This window comes from Saccoglossus kowalevskii, chromosome 1 (assembly GCF_978046115.1).
Source record: "Saccoglossus kowalevskii chromosome 1, keSacKowa6.1, whole genome shotgun sequence".
In the NCBI taxonomy this organism is placed as follows: domain Eukaryota; kingdom Metazoa; phylum Hemichordata; class Enteropneusta; family Harrimaniidae; genus Saccoglossus; species Saccoglossus kowalevskii.
The window spans coordinates 24,183,682-24,206,946 of record NC_140641.1 but is presented as its reverse complement, the minus strand read 5'-3'; the positions used below and the strand labels follow the sequence as shown (position 1 = coordinate 24,206,946).

Genomic DNA, 23,265 nt, shown 5'->3' with positions numbered 1-23,265 from the left:
AACAAACGCAGCTGTTGCTTTGAGCGACATTGCTTTCATCCATACAAGTCACAGAACCCCTTAGATAGTGCGACTTATAAAGAAATGCCTACAGTACCATACATTGACTGTATTTTTACCGGAAAGGGAAACTCCCGCTAATTTGTTATGGTAAAAAAATTAAAGTGACTTACGCCTCCGCCTGCGACGCCACATGTACATGTTTATAGCTTCTTCTGGTAACATACCGTTCTTTCCTTTCAAGGTGGAGACTATTGGCGATGCCTACATGGTCGTTTCAGGAGCTCCCACTAAAACTAAATACCACGCTGAACACATTGCGGACATGTCCCTGGGTATGGTGCAGTGTATGCAAGAGTTGAGAGATCCTTCCTCGTCTGACACCATGAAAGTCAGAATCGGTGAGTTTCTCGGGACTTCGGGCACCGTAACTATTTAGCGCACATAATGAACACTTGTCATGATGTATCTTACATATTGGTACGTATTTATTAGGTATACACTCCGGGATGGTTGTCGCTGGTGTCGTTGGTTTGAAGATGCCGCGGTATTGTTTGTTTGGAGACACCGTCAACTGCGCATCGAGGATGGAGACCAGTGGAGATACGATGAAAATACACATGAGCCAAACCACCAAGGATTATCTTGCACACGCCCCTTATATAACTACACTGAGGGGATCGCTTGAGATTAAGGTATATATTTAAGAATTATGATTGTGATTGGAATGAAGATGATGATGATGATGACAGTGATGACTTTTTTTTTTACACAGGGTAAAGGAGAAATGAAAACATATTGGTTACTGGGGAAACGTCGCAAATCTGGATCTGTGGGTAACAAAGACGCTACGACAGATACACCAGAACAGACAACGAGAAACGCCGCCAATGTGATGGAGCTAGGTGCGTCTGAAGATGATGAAGAAGTAAATAGGTCACGGAGAAATTCAGAAGAATACCAACATGGTTTCCCAATGTCGGCCGTTCCAAAACAAATTGACTCGGATTCACAATGTATGGATGGTGTCTTTTCAGATCGTATAAAAACGATCTTAGATGGAAAAGACTTTCGTGAAAGGTCGTCATCCGCGAATTCGCACACTCTTCCGAAAACCGCCCTAGGTAACAAGAACAATCCACATCGCCGAAGTTCGGCATCGTCATTTTTATCGGCTGAATACACTCCGGTGAATTTTACAGACGTTGAGGGCGCTGACGACAAAGGACTTACCATGACGGAGCTAGAGCAAGAGGCTGAGTTGGAGCGAGAAAGACTGAAGGAGTTTGAGCGTCACAACATAAACATGGATTACAAAAGAAGTGTTCATCCCATAGCGTCAATGGGTACAAGTTCCGGCCAACAAACTAAGAACAGACAATCCGACGATATGAGTGACACTGAACAAGAAGATGTCCAGTTGAATAACGTCCCAGACGGCGACGATGCCGACTCTAGGACGAGTCTTGAACAACGATCAGTGGAGGAGAGAGAAACGAAACAATATAACCGATCGGACTCCCAGTATCGGATCAAATCTCCCCCGCTACAATCTAATAGGATTGTCGACGATAGCCAAGAAGATGCCGAGCGAAATGGAAACATTAGAAATTCTCAAAATATCATAGAGTTACAAAATTCTAAGAGACTTCTGAACGACTACAAAGCTGAGAGTGAGTGCAATGAAAAAGATCGTATAAACAAAACGAACATTCCCAAAAGTGCTACATGTATTATTTTATGATGGGTAGTTCATGGCGTACAATATAATGACCACGCCCAAACCGGACTTTAAGTATTACTTCGTCTACAACGTCTATTTAAAACGCCATAACTAATTCTCTCTTATATACATAGTTCATATTATTATGTTATTACTACCTAATGCCGTATGTATTGTTGCCAGGAGTGGGACAGATTAATCTGGCGAAATCATCCTTATTGTCCACATATTTTTGTTAATTCGAAGGGGGTGGAGTGAGATAAATCGTTCGGTCATTCTGGTAGTTGATTTTTCGCCAAATTTACCGTGCATTATTTATACGAGGATATTTTGATTGAATTTTCGATTGATTGCGCACACATATCAGTTTAGATTAAAATTGACGTAACACATATAATGAGTGAGTTAAAAATAATTTAATTTAATGTATTTTTAGAGATAGTTCTTGGACATTGATACACACACAGGTACAGCGATATATTAGAATACGCCGGAATTCCCGAATGTCTAAATACAATTATAAAATTTTGTTTGACGTTGGAGTTGAGAAACACGTTGATGCTGACCTTAAAGTTTATCGTATTTAGTGAGTGACTGTATATCCAACATGATAACATAGTTTGGTGTAACTTCAGCGGTGGAAGTAATATCAGTAATTGAACACGCCTGTTTGATATCTACATCTCACAGATCACATTTGAGTTCTTTTACGTGTTCAAATATGTTGTCGCTGTTTTACATTGAACGACAGTGAATTTTCGAACATTGACAATACTACCAATACTATGCTATTGTGCAGTAAAGGCTGGTGATGACGTAGTCGGAAATACGTGTCAGTTGGAAATTCCTGGATGAAAATGTATATTTCCGACCAAAATCCGTTAAACCAAATTGCTTTCATAAATTTCCGCACTGCCTCCAGTATGACGTGGAGTAAGTGGCTGTTCAACAGCGCATTCATGATTGCTCAATGCCAGTCATGTGTTTTTTCTGATATGATATGATGTGCTGTGACGTGACGTGACGTGACGTCAGACACACTGATATATCGTAAATATATTTATGGTTTTCTTTTTTTTAAATATGCGAATCAAAGCTAGTATCAATTCGAGGTAGATTTGAGTTCTATATCATAAGGCATTTACGAGTACACGTCAGTAATATGAACATTATATAATATATATAATTATATCAATATTTCTGTATGGCGTTGAAGACAATCGTATTTATACAGTTATACAACTTTGTATATTGTAAATATTTTATGGTTTCACACTGGGCTAAATATATGTTAATAAAAAAGAAACTCTCCAAAACTCGAGTGATCGGCAAGTTTAATTTCCATGTCAGTATTTTGATCTTATATACACATTTACATAGTCTTGTTCCTTTTGTCGAATTCATCTTAAGTTAATATTTTTTGCGATATGTGTTCGTTTTAGGTGTATCGAGTATAACGTGATGAGTACGTCATAGAATACTACATCTTGGTTATTCTGGTCTGGAATTTTGGCTCACAATGTACTCCTCGTCACATTAATTATTAAATATTGGCAATGTACTGTATATAAACTTGACGTGTTGTGACAATTATGACTAAACGGTTGGGATTAAAAACAGGGATCTGGACAAAATTTACGATGAGCGTGACCAAAATGGAAACTTTCAATTCGTCCGATTGGCGATTATTTCAAGATCAAGATCAACAGATATTGATCATATTGTGTTAGAATGGGAACACTGGTTAAACTAATTAAATCCACGATGAATAAATTTGTCTGAATTTTAATATTGCGCCTTTAATTCAATAAAAATTAATTCATATCTTCATATCGTAAGTGGCGCCCAACAAAATCAAGCTGCCGGTTCCACGGTAACATGGCAGGCATATGTTTAACCTTAATCGAGGCATCTCAAAAAAGCAAAAAAAAAAAAAAAAAAAAAAACTTATAACAACGTATATTCCACGAAGCCGATTGGTCAGATATACCAGATCATCTATATCGGAATTTAATCCAATCTCACGAAACATTTTTACGATATGTAAAACCAAAGATTACACGCCGAGCCAGAGTGTCAGCAAAAGCACAGAATAGAGACACGCTAAGGAAATAGTTTGCAACTAAGTTTAGCCAAAAAATGATACCCACTTTTGGAGGGTAATTACTTTGTGAGTACATAATAATTCAAACATAAAACGATACTGCAACTAGTAAGCGACTGTGAAACTCGTGATTGGTAATTATGTTAATAGCATATGCGCTAATATACCAAAGTTGTACATTAAATCGAATAAAAACAGAAGGCCACTTGACCTAAGACAGGGTCTCCAGAGGGCGCCGTCTATTAAAATCCAGTTTCAAGCAAAACTCGGGGATTACGTTGACAACGTTACCCTCGTCAAAATCATGTTAAATACGTCGCTATGACGATTGTATGTTTCACTTCTCATAAAAGAGTGCGTCGTATGTCATCATTTTTTACAGTCTCCATCACGTAAACCGATTCCACCCGGATGACGTCTACTCGACCGTTGGTTTTCACAATGCATTTTATGTGATATAGCCGTGTGTAGGTCACTTTTGACCTTGCAATTGTATCTAAAACAGTATTTCGGCAAGATTTAGTCATCTCTATTATATAATATCCGGTTATATTTAAAAAAATATATATATTCACAGCTATTGCTGCTTTAATATGTAACCTCATTATATGTTATTTTTCTCAGATGATGTTTTGATCATACATGATACATGGAAAATAGCAAGTTGATTAATTTTCAGGGCTCATACCACTAATTGAATTTCCATAGACGACAATGTTAACATATGACGAGATTGCTATATGAAAATGATGAAAAAAGTTGAAAACATGGCTCAAAAATGGGAAATCAACATGCAAGTAATCAACCATATGAAAAAAACTAACATGTTGGCCAGCTCAAACTCTTACAACTCTCAGGTAAACAAGACACACCTACTGTATTTAGATTGCACCTAGAGAAATCACTGGAAAATTAAAGGGCGCTGGTCGTCGCATCGCGTATTATATGTTTGCTGTCTAAATAAGACAATATAACAAAATTCTAAATATTCGGATAAATGTGGGCTCAGTAAACAAAACTGTCTGTTCAGAAGTAATTAAAGCGCGGTGGTCGACATGTAAATAAACAATGTGTTTTACACGCGTTGTATACGTTGCTATGAGTCCCATATCGAACAGGACGCAACGCGATGAATGTCGCCCTTTAAAGATTTAAACGAAACCACGTGACCAATCACAAAAAAACTTCACATACTTTCGTGAACATTATACATATAGATGCTAAGAAACAAATTTCAGATCAATGTGATCGGTGGTTCTCATAGCCTCCAGCGAGCTTGAGAAGTTTCAGCAATATACGGCTACAAAGAAACGGCGGAAGAAGACAACCAACCCCCAACTTCTCATTGAGTAAAGTGCGCCACCACAGGGCGTTGAGACACCAACCGATCCAGACCTGAACATACATAGTTGAGACACCAACTGCTCCAGACCTGAACATACTTAGTTGAGACACCAACCGATCCAGACCTGAACATACATAGTTGAGACACCAACCGATCCAGACCTGAACATACATAGTTGAGACACCAACCGATCCAGACCTGAACATACATAGTTGAGACACCAACCGATCCAGACCTGAACTTACATAGTTGAGACACCAACCGATCCAGACCTGAACATACATAGTTGAGACACCAACCGATCCAGACCTGAACATACATAGTTGAGACACCAACTCCTCCAGACCTGAACATACATAGTTGAGACACCAACTGTTCCAGACCTGAACATACATAGTTGAGACACCAACCGATCCAGACCTGAAGATACATAGTTGAGACACCAACTGAGTCAGACCTGAACATACATAGCTGAGACACCAACTGCTCCAGACCTGAACATACATAGTTGAGACACCAACCGATCCAGACCTGAACATACATAGTTGACACCAACTGCTCCAGACCTGAAGATACATAGTTGAGACACCAACTGCTCCAGACCTGAACATACATAGTTGAGACACCAACCGATCCAGACCTGAACATACATAGTTGAGACACCAACCGATCCAGACCTGAACATACATAGTTGAGACACCAACTGCTCCAGACCTGAACATACATAGTTGAGACACCAACTGCTCCAGACCTGAACATACATAGTTGAGACACCAACCGATCCAGACCTGAACATACATAGTTGAGACACCAACCGATCCAGACCTGAACATGCATAGTCGAGACACCAACCGATCGAGACCTGTACATACATAGTTGAGATACCAACTGCTCCAGACCTGAAGATACATAGTTGAGACACCAACCGATCCAGACCTGAACATACATAGTTGAGACACCAACTGAGTCAGACCTGAACATACATAGCTGAGACACCAACCGATCCAGACCTGAACATACATAGTTGAGACACCAACTGCTCCAGACCTGAAGATACATAGTTGAGACACCAACCGATCCAGACCTGAACATACATAGTTGAGACACCAACTGCTCCAGACCTGAAGATACATAATGGGGACACCAACTGCTCCAGAACAGTACATACATAGTTGAGATACCAACTGCTCCATACCTGAAGATACATAGTTGAGACACCAACCGATCCAGACCTGAACATACATAGTTGAGACACCAACTGCTTTTGACCTGTACATTGATATTTGAGAAACCAACTGCTCCAGACCAGTACGTATAATAATGGGGACACCAACTGCTCCAGAACAGGACATGCATAATGGGGTCACCAACTGCTTTTGACCAGTACATAGATATTTGAGACACCAACTGCTTCACAACTGAAGATACATAAAGGGGACACCAACTGCTTTTGACCTAAACATACATAGTTGGAACAGCAACTAATCCTGTCTAGTACATACATAATGGGGACACCAACTGCTTTTGACCTAAACATACCTAGTTGGAACAGCAACTAATTCTGTCTAGTACATATAAAGCATGACCTCAAGCATTTCCCTGTAGAAAGACCATTGATCAATTGAGAGAGACCAGATTTCACAACAGTGCCTGCTCACTGTTTCCCCCAAACCACTAGAAAACGTGTGCATCCTGCTCCTGAATAATCTTTCGCATTGCTAACATCTCCAAGCAAACAATTTGTACCCTTTATGTTGGTCTTATGGTAGCAAGCTTCTTTAGCTCATCCACCAGGAGCCAATTACACGCATTAGTATTACCATGTCATTATCTGTCAAGCAAGATGTACTGGAAACATGTTAGCATTCATGTTGCCCATCATATATAAGAAAGTATCTGATGATTGAGCTTAGTCATATAAGCGCCTTTAAACCAACACGAGTATTCTGTATTTTGGGGGTTGGCAAATATGCCCATGGACAAATCAGATGTAACGATTCATCTGCCCAACCTGCTACCAGATGCTGTATAACATTGGCAGAACAAGACACAGATACAGCTACAACCTAACAGGTTCTGAAACATCTGGAGGAGGGGGTAACTGCAGGATGAATTTAGCTGCTAAGACCCCAGCATAGATCAATTTATTGTTCATAGAACATATCATCGGTGGACATTCCATATTGCTTACAGGCAAGAGCTCCCCAAACTATCGTTGATGGATACACACAAACACTAAAATACAAAGATAATTGGCCCTAGTGACACAACCTTGAACCACAGTCCTGTGCTTGAAACAACATTGGCAGAGTCTCAGCTACCATGTGTTTCGGAAATTTTTCTAAACAATAATCTGACCTTAAAATGAGATGACTCTACAAATTTTACTTAAACTATGCAATTTGTGGTGACACAAGTGGGGGAAAAAGACAATTTTTGATAAAAGATTGCCCCTCTCCTGCCCAATTCCCTTTTCAGCAGCCATTTTCGTGGTCACTATTAATGTCTGTAAATAACATTTATGTCTCATGATCCAAGCATTCTTCCAATCAAAATAGCCACATATTAAACACTGCAAATTTATTGCACTTTGTTAGTTGATGCATACAGCCCCAGTAAATACAATTATTGTCTTTGACCTCCCTGTTCACTATTAACACTATGCTTAACACTCTTTACAAAAACACTCACATCAATAGCTGTTATTATAAAATACCTCTACAGAAAATAAAAACGAAAAACACACCTCTTGATTGTACTAACTCTTAGCAAAAAAATAAATAAAAATGTACAAATATGAATGGAAACTGAAAAGACTATACATTCTGGACGGATGTGTCATATGTGGTAGAAATGAAAAACACAATATATTAATATTGAAAGTGGCATACACATGATTGTCAAATTTTGTATTTTCTAGTGAAATAAAAATATTAAGTTATCTACATAGCTCCTTTTGTCAAAGCAACACTAACATAGCAAACAATCTTATAAGAGACTATTATTAGAAATTTTTTTTTCCAATAGTGTAATGGTTTCTTACCACCTCCGACTGACCAACACTCAATGAGAATAGAACATACCAGCAAATAAAGGTCCAAAATATCTTATGTCTTTTCTCAGTCCAAACTTAAAACTCATTGAAAGAGTAGTGATTATCACAGCTATGTACATTCAAATGTGTTTGAATTGTTATGTGAACCCATATCAAATATGCAGTCACAATGACCACCAACCCTTTTAATAGCTGTTTAAATACTGGTACCAAATTTTTCCCACCCAAATTTTTGGTTCAACATTTGACACAAATTGTTTATAACAAATGTGGACATTGTTTTCTTTCTTTTTTTTTTTTTTTTGAGAAAGGTGTCAACATTTTTAAATTGTTGCGCATCTGGTTTGAATTCATGTACTGTGAAATACTTTATTTTCACTGGAATTAATTTTTGCTGAAAAGGCTTTTTGGGCGTTTTGTATGGAATTTATTTGTTAATGATTTTTGATGAGTTTAATGTGAAATATAGGAAAAAAAGTATATTTGCTGGATTTTATTTTCATGGAATCATACCTTTAGCGAAAATAAATTTCAGGCGAAAATAAAGTATTCTACAGTCAATAATGTACACACATTGTGTGGGACCCATATTGAATATGTGGAAATTTAAATTGCCTGATTTTCATCGAAGTAGTAGTTTGTAGGTTTGCTGACATCATAATTCATGCATGACCACATATGCAAAGTTGTTTTATGCATAACAGAATGAATAAAATATTTTTCAAAAACAGAATACTGCATTTGATCTAGTAATGCATATAAACCAAAAAAACACATCTGATATATTACTGAATCATACTTCTTTTGACCATAGAAACACCTCAGAAGGTGACTTACATAAGTACATGCACTACTACTACTACTACTACTACAGTATTTCCAAGCAACTTTCCGTATATTTGTGTTTTTATTTTGATTTGTGGTTTTAATTAATGCACCCATGAACATAAAAATTAAATATTTTTTTCTGATTCAAACCAGGGAAATTTCTAAAAAATATTGCCAAAATTTGGTGTGGTAACAAAATATAGTACAGATTTTGCACAACATATTATATGTATAATTATATTATAATTATGTATAATTATATTATAATTATACATGTATAGGACCATGAAGCAATAAGTAGTCAAGTAATCATTAGACGGAAGTGGCAAAAATAATTAATTTTCACTAAAATTTGTAACATGAACACACAGTCTGGACATTTGTTTTTTAATTACCATGGAAGCGATTTAAAATAAGTAAACATTAGGTAAACAAAATCTGTTAGTTGATGTTCATATCAATGTCAAAGAAAGATGAGAGGTTAGAAACATGTTGGATATATACGATTCATTGGTCAAGTGACTGTTTCAATCGAAGTGATAATTTTTTAGAGTTGACTAATTGTTTCATCTGTCTGTTATTTTTCCACATTTTTTTCTTGAAAATATTGATTTTTTGTCCTGCTGGCTCAGATTCGACTTTCTCCTCCATCCCATTGTGATCATTAACTTCATCTGCAATATCACTTTTTCGTCTTGGATGTGATTTGCCCTTTTCTGGCTCAACAAGTGCCAAAGAAAGTCGCTTCATTGCATCTTTGGTTTTTTTCTGTTCATAAGCAGATGTTCTTTTAGTTTTTGTTTCAGGTATAGTTGACAACTTGGTCAGCGAGATTGATTTCGAAGATACAGGTGATTTAGAGGTCACCGATGTCTTAGATTTGTCATCATCTTTTGAGGACACTGTTAATCTGTCTAATTCACTCAAGTCTATACCACCAATTTTAATCTCATCAATAGTGCTTAGCCGTTTACCGAGTACACCGATTCCCATATGACGTTTAGCTTCTGATTCAAATTTCAGATCTTCTTCTTTTGGCAATTCTTCTTCTTCTTCTGTGTGATTCTCTTCTTCTTTCTCCTCTTGTTCTTTCCCTTTCTTTTCCATGAGAAACTCATAGAGCAAAGCAGCAGTCCCGACACGGGCTGCTCGATATTTATCATGTTCCATGTTGTTTAAATTAAAAGGAGTCACCTTTGATTCAGTATAATATCCATTCAATTTGTCAATATATATAGGCTTTGTATCTCCACATCCATTTGGCAATCTTTCACAATTATGACGATCTTTCGTATACTGAATTACTAATTTTGTCTGTTCTTTGGAATTACTGAGATCACAATTTTTTCTCGCTGGAGTTTGGCGTTCTCGTTTGATGTTTTGTGTTGATTGTCCTATACCATAAGCTCTGGCATCACAGTGTTTTTCATGTTCAGCCATAAAAGCCCTCGGCTGAGGGTAAGTCAGTCTTTTGATCTGCTCGTCTGTAAGGGCTTCCTGTTTTTTTTGTCTGACCTAAAAATAAAGAATAATAAATAAACAGGCATAGAATTAAATGATTATTACATTATAAATTGAATGATTACAAACAATGAAACGGAATTTCAAAAACCAAGAAGATAATAATACTCAACAAAAGATGATCATTTTTAAAAAGACAAATCCGAAAACATGCGCAAAGATTGCAGAATACATTTCCATGAATCGATAGTTAATAAGATTTAACAGGAAAAGTATTAAAAATACTATACTGCAATACATCAAAACAGCAAAATGAGTCTGATACAGACAGGAAATGATTTTACACAGTCGATTTACAGCTTTACTAAGGACTCCCAACAGGGGAAATGATATCATTTGAACAAGCAGACTGAAACCGTGCAGGCCCATATATACTCTGATTGCAATATATTGATTTCATCTTAAATTGTCTGCTTTTCAGAATTAGACTGTAATACGATTATTTATTAAACGACCAGCAATAAACAGGCAGGTATTACCTGTTTTTAATGATTTCAATCAAAATGATCAATATATTATTAATTCACAATAATTGTTATTATTATTTTAAAAACTAAACTTGTCATATTGTTAGCAGGCTCATGACATTTTAAAAAGTGCTCTAATTAATACTATGATATATTCACAGAAATTTGATATTAAGTCTATAGCATTATGCACATGGTATTCACTGCATTTACTTAGTAACCAAATATAATGGAAAATGTTATTCTCTGCTTGTTGCCATGGAAACTAAAATCACTCAGACGTCCATTTGAATGAACAAATAATCATAGCCTAGGTAAATGGGGGATGATAATCGTAATTGTTGTCGTTTATGAAAAGTCTTGTACAGATTCATAAAGGCATTATTATTGTTGTGTCACATGGAAATGTAATGCCATACTGATTAATAACATTGTAATCTTGAATTATGTAGACTGATCAAAACAATATAATAAATCACTGCACTGTACTGTACAGTTAAAATAAAATAGTTCTTTTATTAATATACTATTTCAAAATATCAGGGTACATTTTTACAATTTAATTGAGCCATCAATTTTAATTAAAGACATAATTCAGCATTTCTGGCAAGTGAAAAAACAAGCAGTCTGTTGGCCGAGATAGCAATACACATTTCAATTAAAGAACTGCAGATATCATTAGAAAATGAACACTATGTGTATAGTATCAAAGCAATCAGACTTGCTGTTTTTAACAAGAAGTTGAAAATATCACTTTTTTAATATCAAAAATGACAAAAATATTCACCAAATTAGAGAAATAAAGATATCATCACAAAATGAACAAGTCATTGTCAATGACACGTCCCCGTTCCGTTCATATTTGAGTGACATATACATTCAAAGCAGATTATGACCGAAATCCCAGACCACTTTCATGTGTGTATGAAGTTTGAACTTGATCAATCCAGACATGTCTCGGATACGGATCCAGAACTGAATTCTTTAAAACAAAATGGCCGCCAGTCGGCCATTTCGAACTTGATCTGAAAAAAATGACGTGCATCAAGGTCCTATTATGTTTAATGTTTGTACCAAATTTGAACAAAATCCGTCCATGCATAACTGAGATCCGGGTCCGGAATGGTGAAAATGTGCGATTTTGATGCATTTTTGGCCTTAAAATGGCCGCTATTCGGCTATCGTTAATCAGATCATGAAAAAAATGCATGTGCATATGTCCTATATAATGTGTGATGTATGAGTGAAGTTTGAACTTAATCGGTCCATGCATGTTCGAGATACAGGTGATCACGGACGGATATGGTGGATGGCTGAATAGTAAGCAGTGATTGTGCAATGGGGTCCAATGAAGTTATTTGTCCTATGCACTATACACACTGGATACCGGACAGTTATAAGGCCTTAATTTTTGCTTCTTTAGCTAATTTCATTTTCTGCATTTGTCTGTAAGTTTTAAATTTGGTAAAAATAGATGATGTATGATGACAATGGAGCTTACAATGAAAATACAATAATATATCTCTAGTAAGCTGTTGTAAATAAAAAAAATGCACTAAAGTTTGAAGAGAATCTTTTTGAACACATATACATTGAATCTTTTCACCACCAGACGTTTTCGTCCAAATTGTCTGCACTTTTTTCTTATATGTCCTTCAATATTTCTGGAAACGAACACTAAGTTTGGTGCCAATAGACAAAATTTTAGTCAATCTTCAGTTTTTACTCCAAAAAATGTAGCTATTTTAAAATATAAACGGGACTATTTTGTGAATTTGTAATGAAAAGAGTGAACTGGTGGTGAAAAGGTTAAACATAAAACACCCAATAAAAACATTGAATAAATATAAATTGGTACCTTTTTGGGTGGCAGTGGTGGTTTCTGATTTTTAAGTCTTTCTTCTCGTTTGAACCTAAACAACGGCAAGGTATCGTCTATATCTTCATTCAATCTTTTCACAGATCTTACCTTCTGTAAGTAAAATAGCAACAACAAATATCCATTCAGCATTAGCATATGGTGAGAAAGAATCACACTAATGACATTTAACCCCATAGGTTATTAGCATGTACCAATGAATAAGGAGTTGCATTGCTGCCATGATGAGTGGACATGGTGCAGTGTTACAAGAATTGGTTACAAATGTTTAGAAAGCATAATTCGTGCATATAAATGATAATAAATTAACATTTTCAGGAAAAAATAACCTGAAATGAAATTATACACCCATAAATGGAAGAATAAATTTAACATTATTACACACATCCATGCAAACCGACTGCTACTTGTGCATGTATGACAAACAACATTAAACGTATGCTACTCACATATTACATCCATTAAATCAGTATCTACTACAAAGCTTGTTGGTATATGCCACACAATGATAAATAAAGATAGGTAAACACACAGATATACGGTGTGCATTTCAATGTACTGGTATCAAATGCTCATTTCATACATCTGAGCTATTCTTGCAAGTAGTAAATAATATAGGCAGCATATATCACATTGGACTGGCGATTACATGTTTGTAATTACACTCATATCCAATATACACCGAGCAAGTACTATCTATACTTGTACAATTATCTTATAAAAATCTCTTAACTAGTTGATGATCCACAAGTGGTACTGTAAAAATTATACAGTTTGTAGCACTGGTACTATTTGATACTATCATGATCAGTCCAGGGAAATTTAAACTGATTGTAGTTTAACAATCAAGTTGAAAAGAGTACAACTTGAAATAAAACAGTCAAACACAAATAATTTCAACAATTATGTCACAAACTGAACAATGAATTGTACTTGTTTTCGTTTTAGAATAATAAAAAAAAAAAATTCTGAATTGCCAACATTTGCTCAGCTTTATCAACACTGGATGGATTCAAACTGTCAAGCCTCAATGTATATACAAACATCAAGGGCTAGCTTTACACATTTTGTATCTACTGAGAATGCAAAAGAAAATGGCTGAGCTCTGGCAGAAATGTTTGATTTTGATGAATCTTTAGTGCTAAATATGTGACTGCCATAAGGCCATCTTGAATCAGATCACGAAACAAATGCGTGTGCATATGTATCTCAATTTGTATGACGTATATCAATTCAAGCATTGTCTGAGATATAGGTGCGGACAGATGGATGGATACACAGTTCACGCTTTCAGACTTCATCCAAACTAAATATTATCACATTGTCTTTTTTTGAAATATTACAAAATTATTAGGATTTGTGACAACAACTTACAATGAATGACCTTTTCAAGAAACATTACAATACACATATACACGATACAATTTATATGTTTTTTCAACAGCAACAATTCATATCATTTAAATAAAAAATATACTGACAGTTTTTTTGTGACTTAATTGGGCCTACCGGTACTAGTATATTACTGAAAATATGCAGAATGGGCTATTTAACATTTTCACCACCAATTCCCTCTTTTCATCATTGGGACAAAAATAGACAAATTTTTTGAGTAAAAACTGAAAATTGAAAGAATATAAAAAAAAAAAAGGTGCACAATAATTCGGGTGGGAAAATCTGGTGGTAAAAAGGTTATAAGAAAGAAGCTGTGCACTCTGCTAATATGTGTGGAATTAAATTTGATTTGTATTTCTTCTTAATTCTTGTTGCTGCCACCGGAACATAAGGTTAACACAAGATCCCTCCACTTAACACGGTTTTTAGCCTTGGTTTCTGCCTCTCCCCACGTTAAACCGATTTCCCTGAGTTCTTGCTCAATGGTTCTCCGCCAGGTGTTCTTCGGCCTGCCCCTTGGTCATTTTCCTTGTGGTGTCCAGCGGAGAGCTATCTTGGTGTTGTATAAATCAGGCATTTGTATTTAAACGCCGTAAATTATTGTGCAGCCCTTGTTCAAATTCCATGTTAACATAGAACACATATATATCAAGCATGATGACAGTCCAAAGACAAAATATGTGGAACAAAATTATAATAACCACTACATTGTAAATAAATTGCTGATTATAAATATAAAGATTTCAGTGAAATTTTCAAGCACTATTCAGTTCAACAATGTCAAAAGTGTAATTAAACCCTGTTGACTACATGCCTATGAATAACCATTCACTGTGAAGGTAAAGCAAACTTAATTGAAATACAAATGATTGATTAAACCTACATAAGCCGTCAGGTTTTGTTGCAGGATATATAATTAAGGCAATTCTTCAATTTTAATTCTAAAGTGGAATACTTGATTTCAAGTTCTTTCTCCCAGTGATGTAACAATTACCATGTATGCAATTAGATGCTTGATAAATAGAACTCATGGAGGAATAAAAATCAAAGACTGGAAAAGAAACTTACATTAGCAGCGAAGAATAGTAATCCATCCAGGAAAAATTGATGGATTTAAATTCCCTACAAGATGAGCGGCAGCAGGGAGCGTACTAACATGAACACAGCAACGGTGATATACTATATGGCAACGACACTCCCCAAAATGTACATTAGGCTTTGAATGACATTAGAATGGCTGAGAAATAGCACCTGTATTGTAATCTATTTCTAATTGTCAATAAAACTCAATGGACTGGCTAACCTTTGTGTAAATGTTAAATTAAGAAATGAATAAAAAGCCAGTTTACTAGGCACAAAAAAGTGAGTAATCAATCCACATTCAACGTCATTATCTACTTGGTTGAAATGGATATAATGTGGTTGCTGTGGAAAACATGCCGTGCGTATCCCTCTTCAGCTAACAATAAGTTTATTTATATCTCACCGTTTAATACATACCTGGCAATTTAGGTAGGGAGGCAAATAGTGTGACGTGAGTCAGTAAATCAATTTAAATTAGTAGAAGCATATACCCACTAACGGAAATGATGAAGGTGAATTACTTTAAGTCTTGTACCATGGCCGTCTTGAATTGGCCAATGAGAATTAAAGTGAGTATATGCCATACATAACCTTGTTATGGCATGTTATTAGGTGATAAAAATACTGTTCCATATTTGTGTCTTTATTTTATTTTTAAAATAACTGATATTCTGAAGTCACCAAAATTCATGACAAGCATATAAAGAATTAGACAAATAATGGCCACGTAATGGCTAAAGTACCAAACACTTTCACTTTACTCAATATAAGGAGCCACATATAAAAGCATACTTCCCAACACGGTCTTGATTAATACTGTGGGGGGAGGGTAGTTGAAGGGACAGCTTGCAGAAACTTGAGTCTTAAAAAAATTATTTACATTTTTTAGAACATGGCAAGCATCACACCAGTAGAATGAAAACAAAGAATTGAAACTGATAAGAAATTAGAAATTATTTAAGTATTTATGATCACAAGTTTGTGCTTTGGAACGTATGTGTAATTTCTCAAAAAAAAATTTGAGTAAATATGATTTAGATTTCAATGAAAAACAATACAACACAGATAGATTTCACTGAATAATGGGGCGCTCACTGGGAGATTTGATGACACATTTTCCCGCTTTCAGACTTTTCAGCAAAGCAAATTCAACATATATCTAAGGGACTAATTGTGTTTGTTGTTTGGGATGCCAATTTACTTTCAAATATGAGTGTCCATCTAGCATTCTGTAATCCGCTTTCATTCATAGAAATTTGTTCCTATGGCATTTGTGAAGAAAAAGTTACTGATAACTAACTCAAAGCATCTCAGGGAAATTTTCACTACTGGAAAATTTCAAGGTTTTCCCTGAAAAATTGAATCTTGTGACAATTAAGTGGTAAAGTACTGAATTTTCCCATTAAACATCGTAATTTTCCCTGCCAAAATTTTAGTGCAACAATTTTTATTTGTTCTTCAATAATTTCTTTGTTATTTTTGAACTACCGGTAAATGTTACATAAATTCCCAATGTCTTTGTCTAATCAACACTTTTGAAACAATTATATGGAGAAAATGATACTGTGAAAGGGGATTGGTCATTATCCAATTGGATAATAATTTACATGCTGTAAACACAATGAAAAATTATGGTAGTATACAGCCTTGGGTTGATTGATTGTGCCAGAGGCAAAAATACTTTACAGCAGGATTTTCAAAATAAAAATTGGCAATTAATGTCACTTAAGGTGCCAGTAGAGCGTGCAAGTCATATTACGTTCCACAGTTGAACTACCTTTTAAATAGCATCCTTTATAAAGTACTTCACTTAAGCATTTTGTGAAAAAGCAGTTGTAAGCTGTTGGTTCAGGCAGTAAACTCCCTTCAACAAATTAGGACAAAGCCATATTGCTACAACATAGATGCATTTATAGAATCCTTATTATCTGCACATGGTATCTACATTTAAACTGTTTTACAAGCTGAACGTAGGTTACGTCTGCTCTATTTTTATGAAGATTGCTATACCATGATTGACTGTATAGCCAAATAGAATAAATGAATACATGGATGCTTTGTGGTAGCCAGGGTAATGGATTATTTCACAAAAGGGCAAATGACGTAATTTTAAGATATTGAAAAGAAAACATGAGTCAACATTTCAAAAGATGACATTTTAGTTACAAAATTTAGGCAAAAGAATATTGTATTATAGTTACTAATCAATGTTCTAAGAGTGAAAAAGCTGAGAATGTTCAAGATATTCATTCATACACAAGTTTTTTATAATAATTCAACAGTAAACGGTTACATATTATACCCAGAAATACAGCCCAGAATTTAATTGTAAAATAACACAGGCATACGTTCCAACAGAATTTGTTTTTTCTCATGAAGCAGAAATTACAACTATAAATCTCACATACACCACACATGCACATACATAGAGCACATACCTTTATGTAGCAATGAACAAGCACAGATTTTGGGGTATTAATAATAATGGTTGCAATTTTACAAAGAATTGGAAAAAAAGATTATGAGCTTACCAGTGTGTCTATGTCAAACTGTAAACAGCTGACTAGATCCTGGTGAGTGTCCGTTTCTTTTGCAGTGATACATTTGGGGGTACTGGGTCTCTTATATGGTAAGCTTTTTCTCCATGGTTGGGCTGATGCATTGTGGGAGGCAGTTAACTCGCCGGAACACCACTGCATGCTGGGAGGGTGGGGTTTGGAATGGGGTATGTTAACATGTACAGACATTGGGGCTTCAGTACTTCCGACATAGAGTCCTGATGGTGCTGAGCAAATATCTGTAAATAAACACATAACATCAAATAATTAGTCCATTGCATATCTTTTCTAGTTTTCTAATTTCAAAGAGTGGAAAGCACCAAATCTAAAACAATTTTACTTACTCTGCCTCCCTTTATGACTTGAGTATCTCATGTACTTCATCTTTTTCTCATCAACAGCCATTACCTAAGATAAGAATTAGTGAACATCAATTAATTAACTATTGGCAATTATAAAATATGAAGAGAGACTAATAAAAACTATGTAAAATTGTTTACTACATCTGTCAGCCCCTACACAACTACTCTAAATTTGATAGATATATTTAATAACTTAATACCTCAGATGGGTGATGGAATTCTAAACTGGTAGATGAGCCAGCAGGTGCAGAGACTGGACGAGTTTTTCTCCTCGGTGGATTGACTTGATTTCTCAATCTATGAACATCTGGGTTGTAGTTTATCTTCATGAATAAACAAAAAAGACATATTAACTCAGATATAAAGTATGACAGGTATTAACAATTCAATTAGGTAACAAGTTACATGTAAAATTATGAAAATGAGGCCATACCCAGGTCGTCTAGGGGAGACAAATGTATGCATAATGGCAAGTACAATGTTACTTAAAAATAGTTCCCATGACTGCATCTTTATTTATTTTTTCACTTAACTTATAATAACCTCATATCCTTGTTAAGTTGTTTAGGTATCATAATAATTGGCCAAGGTGATGATAAAATAAAACGAGATCATACCGCATCTACTGTATGGGGCCTTTTTTCAACCTTGACTGTAAATACTGGTGTGAGAAATCTTTGTACTACCGGTGCTGATGTTGGTCGTGATGTAATTGTACCAGCTTTAGACTTCTTAACTTGTGCAGATGAATCATCTATATATTGGTGTAGTTCTCTATAACGCTGACCGTGAAACTCAACCTATAAAGTGACAAAATGAATCTTGATATGCATAGCAAAATTAGATCTGGAGATATGTCTGATATATTTTCACAACACCCTTACTCCACCCCCACCCCCATCAATGCATGGTCTAAAATATGAACCAGTTCAATATTATATTTAAAAGGATAGCATCTAAGTAGTTGTAGTTTTCACACACCAACCTACAAAATAACATACATATTGCAAACGATAAAATTTTAACAAAGAATACTTTTTCACACCATTTACCCTTTCCATTGGTATCCGTAACCTGAATTCCCAATGGCACTACATAAAAAAACTTGACCACACTTTGAAATCCATGATCAAATCCGAACAAAAAGCTGCCATGAAAGAAAGTTGTATAGCCTTGATAACAGGTCAATGTTAACTTTGATGGACCAATAAAACAAAACCTGACTTTAGGTAGGTACCAAGGGGTAGGTGAAATTTACAAAAATCATACCTGATGCAGTATTCATGGGATTCTGGGTGAATATTAACATAAACATAGCAGGTAGCAAGTTAATAAATCTAAAACAGCTCTAGTTAATGATCATAAATAATGTTGTGATCAGAGGACATGAACATGTAAATGGAGGGAGTTTACAGCTTATTCAGGCACTTAATGGCATGGTTAACAAGGCTTAATAAAAGAAAATGAAGTGGGTTGTTAATATAAAACACACCCACAACAAACAGAGAATTTTTTTCTTTCAATAATTCCATACTGGTATTAGTTTACAGCTTTTAATAGCTTTACACTGTACATTCAGAACTAAACCATGTAAATGTACATCTAACGTGCCGTGATGGCCCTTAAAAATGCATTGAATGATGGGAGTGTGTTGTCATGGCAACTAAGGTATAGTCAGCCTCAAGCTTTTGATATACACCAAATGTACCTTTTCATATTCCCTAATAAACGTACCCGGTATGACCATTTATATGCTGCGTTATTCTATTAGGCTATACCAATCAATTTTCTACACATTAAACTACACAGAAAATGCAATTCACTTTTAAAGTCCTGTTAAGTCTGGAAGCAGAAATAAAAATTTAATGATCTAAGTATTTTGCTGGACCATAATACGACAGTCTCCATAAAAAAGAAATTAAGAGCGTCTGCTATATCAATACATAAAACATGGTTGTCTGAGTAACATATTAAACTATTTTGGGAAATCAATTGATTTTTGATTAAGAACCTGATGTGCTTAACTTTAAAACAAATAAAAATCTATTTTGGGCTTTTTTTATTATAAAAATGATTGGAAAGTAAGGTTATATCACTTTCGTATTTTTTTTTACAATGTACAAAATTAATCAAATACAGACATGCACTGCCTTGAATCAACATAATAATCTGTTACTAAGAGATATGACTGAACAAATATTAAGCTTACACAAATACTGAGATTTGATTACAGAAAAAGGTTAATTAAGAATGGTTGATACAGTTACATTAAAATTTTAGGAATTTGCTGATACTCCGTGAACTGACTAGTCATTGTTATACAAATTTATATATTGAATAATCATTTGGAGTAACAGATATAATTTTTCATGAAAACATGTTCTTATTTCACAGGAATCTATTCAAGATAATAAACAACAACAGAGTTTCTGTTGTTCAATAGTAAAAAACACTGAAATGAATCAAATTTGAAACAAATTCAAGTATAACATAATGTACAATGTGAAGTTTGATTGCAATAAGTCAAGGAATGTCAGAGACATGGCTCTAAACTGTATTCCGTACCGGTAATACAAATTTTTTTGTCAATCAGCCATTCTTAAAAGAAACGACAAGGCTAACAACATAATACTCCCAGATGAAAGAGCTCGGCAAATGTAAGGACATGCAATTTACAGTTTATTTATATAACTTTTCATTCTCTAGATATTCAACTTTTCACCAGTGTTATGTAGTCCACTATCGTGGTTCTTCAGCAAAGGATTATGGGTAAAGTATGACATCATATCCACTGTTGTCAGAACTTGAGAAAATGATTTCATCTATAACTTCAAATTGACTGAAAGTTTTGAACATGGTAGCATACATGTACTGGTGCCAAACATGTCTATAAAATAGTTGTCATGGCAACAGTACTGAAAATATTCATTTTTGTGTTTTTCTACCAAATGCTCAAATTTCCTTATATTGTATACAATTTATCGATGTGAGTAGGTTATATAGGTGATATATAACCTGTTGACCGCAAACAGGAGACTAAAAAGTGTCATTCTATTTTTGACAACTAAAATAATGATTTTTATTTTTTTACGTTTGTGGCAATATCTTCATTTATGTGTATTTGTAACACTATAATTTCCATTACTATAATGATCTACACGAGTTATATCATGCACACCAAAAATTTGAACAAATTCGCATCAGTATTTCTCTCGTTATAATTTTTCACAACAGTGGATATGATGTCACACTTTACCCACAATTCGTTGCTGGAGAATCAAGATGGCGGATTACATAATACATGTATTGTGAAAAGTTGAATATCTAGAGAAAGAAAAGTGATATACAAACACTGTAAATTGCATTCTCCCACATTCTCTAAGATGGGCCGGAAACGTAAACGAGACAAAAAAAAAGATTTTACAAGTTAGCGTGGGGGAAATAACGTTGCTAAGTATTATCATCAGGGAAAGCTGCTATTGTCTAAGGTAGTCTGTGATTGGTTGCTGGCAATGTTTGGAAGATTTTGACAAGTTTGTGGCGTAGGCTTGACTTAGAGAACTTGTGGAGCTCTTTCCTAGGAGAGCATTATGTTGTTTGGCTTGACTTAGACGAGGGTTCTTCGAACCCGCCTATTCACATAGTTCATACCCACCATAGACTCCGGTCAGTCAAAATGACTATTTTGAACTGTAGGCATTAATCAGCGATTCTGCCGGTGACGGAGAGATAGAGAGGGAAGCCCCATGACCTACAGATTCTTTTACCCCTTACGTCACGAACCCACGTGACCGAGGCCACCTGGCAGCACCACAGGTAGCCGTCCATCACTCTGGTTCCTTTCTCTCCGCCTCGAGGACTTAAACCAACGCGACGGAAAGAGTGGGGAGATTGGGGGGGGGGGGACCCGGAGTCTATGGTGGGTATGAACTATGTGAATAGGCGGGTTCGGAGAACCCTCGCCTAAATTCACTACGTTCAATTACCCACCATAGACTACGGCCAGTCAAAATGACACCAATAGGTGGCGGGTTTTTCCGAGCAAACAGAAAAAAAAGGAGAATGATGAAAGACTTTTCCCCAGTCCGAGATGAAAACAAACCGAAAAACCTAAGTTAAGACCCAAGAAGGGTGGTGTCTTACCTTGCCTGTGCTGTCCCCGAAGCAAGAAGCCAATGCTGCTGTGGTGACAGGGTTCGGTGTGCCCGAGAAAGCTAGACCCCAGCCGAATTCGGGGGTGATAAGCTCGAAGTAGGACCGAAACAGTTCGCATGAGGGCGTAGGCCGACCGAAGCGAAACCTGGGAGCTTCCAGGAAGTGCTAGTGGAACAGACAATCTGCCCGCAAAAATGCCGAGACTGACTTATCGCCTATGCGCAGAGGCCCCTGCGGTCGTTCGGGCTGGGTCAGCAAACAAGGCCTGACCCGCTACAACGGGGCCTAACTTGAAGAGACCCTGCTCAATAGATTGGGTGTCTCTTAGGCAGTAGTTGATGAAGACGTTCTGCGTTCTCCAGAAGCCTGCCCTCAGAATGTGTTTGAGGGGGCATCTGACGCTAGCGCTAGTGAGTTAGCAATCGCACGGACCTCATGTTCTCGTACTTGGTGTCTCTGCAAGGTCTGTGTTGCGGAGGATAGTGTATTATAGACCTCCGTACAGTCGCAGTAATCCACCTGGAGATGGAAGTCGAGGAAGCCGGCTTATCCTGTTCGCCAGGGCCGTAACACAAAAACATGTGTTTGGTTCCCAGTCTAGAAAACCTGGTACGATTCTCGTGGCAACTCAGCGCTCGGACCGGGCAGAAAAGCAATTCCTCCTGATCCTCCGGACTGACAATATTTGCCAGCCGGGGGATGACGATCGGTTGAGGATCATGTCCTGGGATTTGGTTCTTGGCGAGAAACCCGATTCGTGTCTTTAGTACAACTTGATCGTCCATAAAAG

At 36.0% G+C, this 23,265-nt stretch overlaps 2 protein-coding genes across 3 annotated transcripts in view; one reads left to right on the top strand and one right to left on the bottom strand.

The window, feature by feature from the left end:
* Positions 1-2,116, top strand: part of LOC100378914 (soluble guanylate cyclase gcy-31-like) — a 37,908-nt gene extending 35,792 nt beyond the window's left edge. The window contains exons 8-10 of the mRNA XM_078010485.2: positions 245-401; positions 496-695; positions 776-2,116. Coding sequence (XP_077866611.2) covers positions 245-401; positions 496-695; positions 776-1,744 — 1,326 coding nt within the window. The 3' untranslated portion in view covers positions 1,745-2,116. The remainder of the gene's footprint in view (positions 1-244; positions 402-495; positions 696-775) is intronic.
* A 5,621-nt stretch (positions 2,117-7,737) lies between these two features.
* The window catches only part of LOC102805544 (uncharacterized), a 48,335-nt gene continuing 32,807 nt past the window's right edge, over positions 7,738-23,265 (bottom strand). For both annotated transcript variants that reach the window (XM_006818239.3, XM_085499855.1), the window contains 6 exons: positions 18,938-19,120; positions 18,521-18,643; positions 18,303-18,366; positions 17,932-18,197; positions 12,902-13,015; positions 7,738-10,570 (listed from right to left, as the gene is read on the bottom strand). In XM_006818239.3, the coding sequence (XP_006818302.2) occupies positions 9,563-10,570; positions 12,902-13,015; positions 17,932-18,197; positions 18,303-18,366; positions 18,521-18,643; positions 18,938-19,120 (1,758 nt within the window). In that variant the 3' untranslated portion in view covers positions 7,738-9,562. The remainder of the gene's footprint in view (positions 10,571-12,901; positions 13,016-17,931; positions 18,198-18,302; positions 18,367-18,520; positions 18,644-18,937; positions 19,121-23,265) is intronic.